The sequence below is a fragment of the Medicago truncatula genome, chromosome 4, assembly GCF_003473485.1.
Source record: "Medicago truncatula cultivar Jemalong A17 chromosome 4, MtrunA17r5.0-ANR, whole genome shotgun sequence".
Classification (NCBI taxonomy): Eukaryota; Viridiplantae; Streptophyta; class Magnoliopsida; order Fabales; family Fabaceae; genus Medicago; species Medicago truncatula.
Window position 1 is genome coordinate 48,320,648 of NC_053045.1, and position 11,228 is coordinate 48,331,875.

At 30.8% G+C, this 11,228-nt stretch overlaps 1 protein-coding gene across 1 annotated transcript; it reads right to left on the reverse strand.

The window, feature by feature from the left end:
- Positions 1–4,271: 4,271 nt before the first annotated feature.
- On the reverse strand, positions 4,272–10,319 carry LOC11408428 (probable hexokinase-like 2 protein). Its single transcript, XM_024780739.1, is given in 9 exon segments — positions 4,272–4,491; positions 4,493–4,584; positions 4,657–4,738; positions 5,045–5,175; positions 5,266–5,364; positions 5,635–5,784; positions 5,872–5,946; positions 6,331–6,514; positions 10,231–10,319. Coding segments are annotated over 9 exon segments (1,122 nt in total).
- Between the last annotated feature and the right edge of the window lie 909 nt (positions 10,320–11,228).

Below are 11,228 nucleotides of genomic sequence, written 5' to 3' on the forward strand. Positions count from 1 at the left end.
TCTTTCGGCTTAATCATAATCATATGTACACGGTTCGAATCCAGTTTGAAGAATGTGGTAATGTTAAATCTTTTAAAATGCAATTCTGGTATTTTTGGTTTTTTTAACCATCTATGATGATATTGATTAGCAAGACCCTAAAAAAAATCTATTTAACAATAATTTGTAAAGGATCGAAATAGACTTAACCGAGTTATTAGATTTTTTAAAAAATGGTTTGATCAGCTTAAAAAGTTCAATGTCCAAGCTTGACCTATTATTTATCACAAGCCTTTTTTTTGTGTGGATAAACTTGACCTTTTCAAAAAGCATGATATGACACATATCTATTTAATAGACTATTTCATATTAACATCTTTAAATAACTAATTTGACACATATTTAAGTATATTAACAAGCTAATATGTCGATAAGATACAATTATATTTTGACATTTAACAAACTCCCTCCGTCCTAAATTATAAGAAAAAAAAACTTATTTTCTTTGTTCCAAATTATAAACAAAAAAAACCAACTTTTATCATATTTAATTAAGTTTTTTTAAAAAAATATCTTTTTTAAAGTAAAATTAAATGTAAACTGCATTCAATTTGATCTCTTTTTCATTTTCTCTGTAATCAACTACCAATAAAAATTGTTTTTACATCTTCCTATAAAACCTACTCCCTCCGTCCATATATTTAAGCATCCATTTGATTTTATTTTTGTCCCTAATTGTAAACTCCTTTTCAAATTACTAGATGCATTTATTATTTTTTTCTTAAACATACCCCTAATTAATATTATTATCTTGTCTTGAAATATGAAAAGTTAAATTTAATACACATACAAACAAATGACAATTTCATAATATTAACACACAAAATAGATACTCCCTCCGTCCCTTAATAAGTGATACAGTTGACCCATTTACGCATACCAATGCGTAATTTTGAGTTTAAATATCTTGAATAATATATTGGAAAAAATTATGAAAATTTGATATTTTGAAAATACTCATTGAGACGAATCTAACGACATCTTATATGATATTATTTATCTTTGTATATTAGTAAAAAAAATATGGTCAAAGTAAGTTAGGTCAAAATTGCACATTTTCAAACAGGTCATTTATTACGGGACGGAGGGAGTACACTTAATTATACTGACAACTTTTCTTAAGAAATGTGAAAAAAAACAATATGTGGCTACATTAAGGGACGGAGGGAGTATTTCAAAAATAACACAAAAAACTATATTACAAACTACTATGTTTTAGTTTTCTTAATAAGTTTTTTTTTTTTTTTTTTTCCTTATAATTTAGGATGGATGGAGTATTTAGTAAACAATATGAAAAAGTTTAACACACTACAAAATTTAACGTTTTCATGACTTCAATGATAAAAGTACTCCCTCGATCCTTTTTAAGTGTCTCTTTTGGAAAAAAAAATTGTTCCTATTTAACTGTCATTTTCAAAGTTCAATGTAACATTAAATATTGTTTTATCAATATTATCCTTAATTATTTATTGCGGAGAGAGAAATATATGAAATGAAATGTTAAATGAATAAGGTCATTATAGTAAAAATATAACTTATTACATCAAAAATAGTAACAATTATTAATTGTCTTAATTTATGTAAAATGTCAAAAAATGACAGTTAAATAGGAACATAGGTAGTATTTTACACTAAGTTGTAATAGCATTAAGATTTCATTGAGAACAAGAAAAACTAGGAAACAAAATTCATGAGCCCGAAGCTCTTTTCCCCGAAAACACGTTGTCCCATTTGTAGGAAAATTTAAAATGTCTCGAATGGTGTTCTTTTTGTCTGCTTTCACTTCTTGGAACCCCAAACTGTCCCTTATTCTTTCGTAAAAAACTTCAATTATCTTACTAAGCACTCCTTCCATTCTTACTAGTAGGGTCGGGAATAAGCCAGACCGGTCTACAGGGGTCTATGATCTGGCCTGTTTAAGTTTGGTCTGGTCTGGCCTGTTTATTAAAAAGACTAGACTTAAGCTTTTTAAAAAGCCTATTTAAGTAAATAAGTCAGAGTTAGGCTATCAAAAAAGCTTATGAAGCCTAATAGGCCGGCCTGTTTATGCATGTTAGGCTTCATAGTAGACTTTTTAAATAGGCTTTTAAGACCTTATAGTAATGATAAACAAGTCTTACACTGAAATAAGCTTTGAGACATATTAAGCCTATTTAAAAACTGATAAAATGGAATATTTAGTGACTTTAATAGTAAGTAGGCCTGTAAATAGGCTTTCAGATCAGACCAGACCAAAAAAATAGGCCTATGAAAGGCCATAGGCTAGACTCAGGCCTATCAAAGCCTGGCCTGGCCTGACCTATTCCCAACCCTACTTACTAGAATTAGTAAGCGACCTACTTGTAAACACTAAACAAGACGAGTTATCTATTCTCTCAATTTAGACTCTTTTTTTATGTTAAGACAATCGATAAACTGTGTTTTTATAACTACTCCATCCTTTTCTTATTATAAAAAGGAAAATAAAAAAACATCAAAATCAATACACTTGATTTTTACAAACTCGTAAAAAATTGTGAAACATTAAATATATCCACTAATATTTAAAAACAAACATTAAGACTTTGTTTGGATGGTAAAGGAAAATTTAAGGAAAGAAAGTGAAAAGAATGATTGTTATAGGAAAGAAAGTGAAAAGAAAGTGAGTGGAAAGTGTGATGATTTTTTAGTTGTTTGGTATAAATGATAGTGAAAGGAAAGAAAGATTTAAATTTAATAAAATGACTAAAACATCCCTATAAGAATGTGATTATATATATATATATATATAACTAATTTTAAGTTATAATTTTATTAATAATAAAAAACTACATAACCATACGATTTTTTATTTTGGTAGAACACAACCATAAAAATTTGCTTTCCTTACTTATATTTTTATTTTAATTTAATATATTCTATGGTCAAGTTGAAAAGCATTTAAACTTGTGGGTTTTTATGTAATTTTGCTCAAAATAGTACAATCTCCATACTTTCCAATGAAAACATTTTTTATGTGGGACCCAGCCATCATTACCCTTCCTCCCCCTTTTTAAGGTTATTCCAAACAAAGGAAAGAATGTTATTCCTATTACTTTCTATCTTTATTCAATCTTTCCTTCTACTTTCCCTTAAAACAAACAGGCCCTAAGAGTCTGTTTGGTACTAAAGAAACATTAAGGAAATATTGTATGAGGAGGGAAAGATTGTTGATATTGTTTCTTTCTATAGTTTGGATTAAAATGTTAGTAGGGAAAGAAAGTTACTTTTTGGTGAGCCCCACGTGCAAAAACAATCCCCTCTATTTTGGGAAGAAAGTAGGATGAAAGGGGTGTTTTACAATAAAAAGACGTAAATACCCATATTTTTTATTTCCAACTCCATCATTTTGGTCCCACTTTTATTATAACTTTTTTTTGGCTATTTTTGTCTTTTTACAAACATTTTCATCTTTCTTTCCTTTCACTTTCTTTTCACTATCACTTATACTAAACAACAAAAAAATCATCTTACTTTCTACTCTCTTTCCATTCACTTTCATTCCTTAAACATTCTTTCCATTTACTTTCTTTCCTTCTTGCATCCAAACAAAGCCTAAATATTAGGTAGAAAAGTCTTTTAAACAATAACTACACCTTAAAAGTTATATTTTCTTATTTATAAATATGATCAATTTTTATTTTTTTGAAAATTTTCTTATATATAGGATTGAGGGAGTATTTCTCTTTAGCCCAAAATAACACCCTTGCTCACATTTTTACAAAAAAAATCCTTAATCATTTGAATAATGAATTGATCCAAGTGATAAAGAATTCAAACTCCTTAAACTGTTGGAAAAAAGTAAAAATTTTGTGTTTGATTTTGAGAGAATGAAAAGAGAGAAAGAGAAGAAGTAGAGAATTGTTGTAAACTTACGAGTTTTCATTATTAGTGAAAAGTGATTACAACATGCCTTATATAAGAGGCTTATTTACATTGCTTGCTTAGTAAGCTATCTAAACAAACATAACAAACTTAGTTAGATTAACTAACTAACTTGTAATAAACCTTTATACCCTTACCATAAACTTCACAACTCTTCTTTGGTGTATCTGCGGAAGAGGCTAAATGATTGTTTATATGCCTTATGAACATACAAAAATGAGTTACACTCTAGAATTAAAAAAAAAAAAAGACAAAAATGAATTATAGTTTCAAATTCAAACATCAAACTAAAAAAGTAAAAGGCCTTTAAACTTTTAAAACATAGATTTTCAAGACTCTACAGGTTGTGTGGGAATGTGAGAAGCAGCAGCAACAGCAAGAAATAGAGCACCAGATCCAGAGCCACCATGAGAATGTTCAATAATGACATTATCCGAAAGATCATTGCCGAGCATTTCCCATACACTACTATGAAGGTAATTTCTGAAAATCCTATAATGTTCATAAAGTTCAATTTCAACCGTAACCATGCTTTTTCTATTATTGATACAATTCCAGCCCGACTAGGCGAGCACCGCGCTCTGTTACTATGTTGCAGACCTCGACAACCACTTCGCGTGCCATTGGAGTTGTGCTAGTGATCTGAGTTGGTTTTCTTAAATTTCATAGTAAGTGTACTCATTTTAATATATGTAAAGGTGAAAATAGACTTACCGCAAAGACCTCGTTTAGTTTCTCGGATACTACTTCACGATCTTCTGATTTATCTTGATGCATAGCAGCCATATCTGGAGATCTAAATTAATCAAGTGACAAGTCTGTTAAATTACTTGAATTGTGCAGTATTCCTATTTCCAATAGGTGCTCTTCCATTTGCATTGTTTAGAGTTTAGACTTCGATCCAATGACTTTATTCAAAGTCGATATGAAACATTTTTGAAAAATTCATTTTTACTGACACATAAATGCCAATAATATACTTAGGGAAATGAATGTGATTGATCGTAACATGTGTGTCACAGTCGTCTCGGTGTTAGACATTGACAACAAATTTAACCTGAAATGTCAGTGTTACTTGGGTATAAACTGTTGCCCCACGTACCTTAGTGAGTATGGAGTCATCAATTTTGGAGGCACGCTGCCTCCAAATAGGGCTGTTTCTTGTGCCATCTTCAACAGAACGTGTCTCACAATTTCTCCTAAATACATTCCTGAAATAAGCTTTTCAAAAATCTAAGAGAAAAAGGAAGGAAAAAAAAAATTCAGGGATCAATTCTAGATATCAAGATAAATTATCAATAGTGAATTTAGTTTATAATATACCCCACTTCCAGAATTTGAGCTTTCAGCATCTAAAATAGTGTCAAACGATGTTAGAGGAACATGAGAGGAATTGAAGTTTCCCCACTCCATGCTAATTACCTGCAACATTATATCATGAAATTTAAGATTTTATATAAAAAAATGAGACCATCAAAGATAGTTGGGATGAATTGTTCCAGAGAAATTAAGTTTGAATTCTGGTTGAAACAATCTTAATTAAACTTTATTTACCTCCCGAATTCTATATTCACTAAAATCCCATTCCCCTGAAAACCGGATGGTTTAGATAAGTGGTTCTTTTGTTCTCGTTTTTTGATATATTTTTTCTTTTGCGTAAAAAACAATGTAAAGACTATGGCAGTCACTAACCAGTTCATTTGAATTGGGAGATCGTGCAAGCTCACTTTCTTGTGCTGGTTCAACATAAGCAGCATTTGTGCTCATACCAAGAGTTATTGCAGCCACATTGTCTCTGTTGTAGTATCTTCCTCCAGCCAAACCTCCAATGGTGTCATCAACCTATTGAGTATCAATGTTTTGAGTCCTCTGTAGTTTGAGACATGGAATGAACACAAAACTAATTGATCAAGCATGAGAGCCTCTAACTAGTGCAAAAACACGCATTTTCATTCCATGATTCTTAAATGCTCGATTTAGGTCTTTCACCAATCGTTTTCGAACCTGGTTACAAAAACTAATACTATAATGTAAAAGTCGTGCATTCAATCCCTTTCAATTCAATGCAAAATTGCTATTTTTTGCAAATTCACTCCATAAAAAAGACCTTCCTCTTCTCTAAAACAAGTGCCAATACACATTAATTCATTATCTATAAATTAATTAACTAAGCCAATCAAATTTAAAGCTTGAAAGAAAGATGAATTGAATTTGTATAGACCGATGTTATAAAATAATTTTACAGATGCATCCAATGACATTCACCATTTAAATATAACATATGTAATTATTAAAAATAAAGATTTGCGTCCATGTCTTATTTTTGTTACCCATAATATATATGCAAATTAAACTCAATTTCAGTTACCCGTTTGGAAGGGATGTAACATTGGAAATGATCATATTGAGAGTTGAAGTTGTTTCATTAGAAGAAACAAGAGAGGCTTCCATGCTAGACACGAATAATATTGTGATAGCAGTGGCACATTCAGTTGCAAATTTTCGAATAATATTTTTTGTTTGTCTCAATTGTTGCTCTTTCCTTCTCTTCCATTTCCTCACCATTGCCCCACTGCTATCACAACAAGAGTTGTGCTTACAATCACAACTACTTCCTTTCTCATCCTTCAATAGTTAATTAATGGTAATCATATATATCAAGATCAGACAAAATTAATTTAGTAAGTGTTTTTTTATCAAAAAAATATTAAATGCTTTTTGTTAAAACTCTTGTGTAGGAAAAATGAAAAGAAAGAAAAAATGAAACTCATGGGAATCATATTTCGTTAATCTTGTATACTGCAGGAACGAGTATTATGGGATTGAATGGATTTACTAGATAGGATGAAAGATACATATGATTTGTTTGAGAGCCTAAACTCGCAATAGATCATACTAACCAACCAGTTCAGCTCAATTAGTTAATGAATTTAAGCAGAAAGATAGAAAACCTAAGTTCAATTTTTAAAACAACTTTTTGCCTGACTTATGAACCAGAGATGGTTTATACAAAAATAAAATAAAATAATATATCACAATAGTTTTAGGACGAAACTTATATGTAGTTCTTTAGGTATTCTTTTTGTTGTTTCACTTACTAAAAAAAGGCTTCTTTTTTTTTTTTTTATCCATTCTTTAGTTAGCTTGGCCTGATTGATTTAGTTGCATACAGATGCGCACGTGCGCGCACACACACATATACACTATATTTTTAATTTGGAAAGGAAAAAAAGCAAATTGTCTCAACAAAACAACTACACATCTAACGACTAAGTGCATAGAAACACCACAATTAATGCAAATACAAACAATATAAAGAGAGTACATAGTAGAGGAACAACCCTCCAAGAATTTATTTACCCAATCTGATATGTCACCGACCTACATTTGGGGGAGAGAACATCACTCCAATACACTATCAAAGAATCTTTACAAAGAGATACTCAAAATTAGCTTCAACAAGCTCTTTAATACCTTTTTCTAACTCTTTTCCCTTGGTTCAAAGAGTTACAAGGAGACCAAAAAATTTAGCTCACAAGGTTCTCTAAGGGCATCCTCTAAATTTCTCTCATTTATCCTTTTACAGTCACTCAATGATTTTCACTGTCAAGATATTTACCATGTGTTTCCCACCATAAGCTCTGATATTAATTGTTGAGAAAAACCGACATAGAGAAAATAAAGAAACACAATTATATAAGCTTCATTATATGATTTGATAATTCAGTTGATTTGCCACCTCTAAAATTTCTCAAAGAGCTTCATTATCATTTATCACAATAAATCCATAATAATAGGTAAAATAGTCTTCCCTCAAATCCAATAACATGAAAACATTTTATCGTTTGTCAATAGAATATGATATGTTACTTACAAAAAATCATACAAGACCAAATTTGATGTCCCAAACATGAAACTTTCGTGATGAAAATCATATTATATTATGAAAGTTAAATACAAATTCAAGCTAGCTTCAATCTGAAACACAAAAAAGTATCAACAAATGCTAGACTCTGGGAAGGAGTAGAAATTATGTGTTTTACTTTTCCTTCTACGTTCTATGTTTTATTTCTCAATTTTATGTTTTGGCTGACGAAATAATGGAGGTGTGAAAATTAAAGCGCTGGGCTGGGGATGTAAAAATGAAATGATGCTGAATTGTAAAGAAAAGGCTGCAGTTATTTAATATGTTTGGGCTATAATCTTTGTGAATTTTTCTATAAATACCCTCTATAAAACAATGCTTGCCATAAACACCCCCTGCCTATAATTTTTTTTGGCCCTAGGCTTCCACACTCTCGGCCTATGGCTAGGACTGACCCTACATTTAAAATCTAAACGCATATAAAATGGTGTGCTCCACATAAATTTTGACAAATAAAAAAGTAAGTATTAGAAAGATTGTTAAAAGAGAATGTTGATACCACTATTCAAATTGTGATGTTTGTTTCCTTTATAGTAGTCAATTTGGCTAAGCTATCTATCCTCATTTTTCCTTCTTTATGTACGTTTGATTGAAGCTGCTTTTTAGCTCACAGCAAGAGTCAATATTATTCATGTGCACATTTGATCAATACCTTAACAGAATTAACATGGTTTACTCCTTCAAAAAACAAAAAAAGAACTAACATGACGGGCGTTAGACATGAAGTCACATGTCAAATTTGTGGTGCTAAAAAGTGATACACTGATACCTTTTTTTTTTTTTAAAAAAAAAAAAAAACTCTGCAGTGGTTGATAGTTTGGCTGCTCATACACAAATTCAGGACATAATTAAGCATTTTCTTAATTGATTCCCTAATACAAATATGTTTTTCTCCCGGTTTGTTCTCCAAGAGCACCTTAAAGTCTTAAGCCTCTAAAGTCAACACGTCATAATCCTACAGTTCACTATATATCAAGTAAGCGTCATACTGTTTACTGTTTTGCGTAGGAAAAAAGTAAAAGAATGGCAAACAAAAAAACAAATTGAAGTTGATCATGCAAATGATTGCCTTCATTCTAGAAACAAATTGATATAAATAATTGTCTTAACTCTTTTTTCTAGAAACAAAATTTTTATCACACCATCATTGGAATATACTTACTCTTCACATCGCTTTTACACACATTAATTTGCCAATACATTATATACTCACAGTCACACTCATACTCACATCACATATATATCATACATTAAAAAGTCAAATATTATACTTGCTACTATGTGAAGCAAAAACTATAATTTTCATAAAGACTTTGTAAGATAAAACAAAAATATATAGATGAAGACAGATGCCTATAATACGTTTGTGTTCAAATGGTACAAGTTTCGCCTTTTTGAGTTTTTGCATAAAGTCTAATTAGGTTTACACATCGTTGTCAATCAATAAAAGGTTTAGACATTGATCCGCAAATCATTCTAGCAGTTTGACATATAACTTTGTATTTTCTGCGTCTTCATTGAATCATTTCATACAGGGCAATCTTATTGGAAGCACACTAACAAAAATTATGAGTTTTGACAACAAAAGAGGTAAATTTTAGTCTCAAAAGTGATATTTAGTCTTTAGATTCAAATTGAGGTAATAAAATTTCATTTTTGACGTCAAAAAGCACAATTTTTGGGTCAAAAAACACGGGTTGTGGCCAAAATTGTAACAAATGTAAAAGTAGAGGGATAAAAAGTTTGATTCTAAAAAAGAGATCAAAAGTGCAATTAAATCTAATTTATTTATAAAATACAACAACGATGATAACCAATCATTACCCTACTAAATAGGATCGACAACATGTATCAAATTACGTCGTAATGTTCTATCATAAACCATATTAGGATTCAACTCATTAATCTCTATTTTTTTTAATAGTTTCTCTTATACCTTTTTTAGGTCTTTAATCTCATTTGATCTTACATCTACAAGTTTTATATCCACATGCCAAAATCACCTATACCTAATTTCTACCATCTTTTTTACTATAGATACTACCATAACTCTCTCTGATGCTATCATTCTTAATCCTATCCAGGCATGACAACAAAATCCATACTCGCGGGTATACGCCCGAAAAAACTTAATTTGACGGGGTTTGCCCACTTTGACTGGGTTTGGGATGGGTATGAGTATGAGTTTTCCTTGATTTCAAAATATGGATATGAGACGAGTAACAAAGATATACCTAGCCACTCCGAACCTATACCCAAACCCACCCCGAATGTAGAAAATCACTTTATTACCCCTTTTATATAAATAGAAACCAAAACCCCAAATCATTTGTCAGAATCATAGTCTTTCAAACGACACTCACTTATCATACTTTTCTCTTTTCTCCTTCCATATCTCACATTCTTGGCCTCTCTCTTCTATATCACCATAGCCATCGGTTGCTAACATCATGCTGGATAATGCATTACAACATTGCGCTTGGGGCTGAAAAATACTTTCATTTTATTAAAAATATTATCCACTACGGGGATGCGTATGAGGCGAGGATACTCGAACCCGTCAGGGACAGGGATGAGTTTCGATTTCTCATCCCTGCTGAGAATGGGTGGGGTAACAGGTAATTATATGAAAGTAGGGTATGAAGACGGGAAAGGTAAAACCCGGCCCACCCCACTTCATTATCATATTTGATCCTATCCTGGCTAATCTTACCATACATCCATCGGTACCAACGTTGTAGTTAGGAACTTGAGGGTATAATTCATGTAATTATTAAATTATAAATATACTACTGTACTTAAAATATGTCAAAAAAAGTTTAAAAAGTCAAGCATTGTTGTCTATTTTCTTCAATTTGCAATTACTCAAAAAAGAGTATTGAGGAAAGTTCTTATGAAAATAGTATTAACAAGTGCTAATGAAAAAAATATCATATTGATTTGGAGAGATGTACAACTCAAATATATATTGACAATACAACCTCTCAAAAAAAATATTAACAATAAAAACGAAAGTTAGTTGAGTATGAGTTAAATACTCTTCATTTTTTAAATGTTTAAAAATAATTTTTTTTATTGATGTAGGTTTCAAATTCCGTTGTATCAATACATGGACCATGTAGTAGTTTTTTTTTGACGTTAAATGTAGTAGTTAGTACTGGTGGAATTTTCACATTCGCAGTGTTTCTGTTTCAGTTTCAAAATTGATGGGCAAGTTTTAGGATAAAGCTAGTGGGAAAAGGAGAATGAGTCTTTTTGATCAAGCGGAAAAAGAAAAAAAAAGAGAAAGGGACGACTAAATCAAAATCAATATTATGCTGATGCTTTTGTCTTTAAGTTTGGAATAACATAAGATCACCGA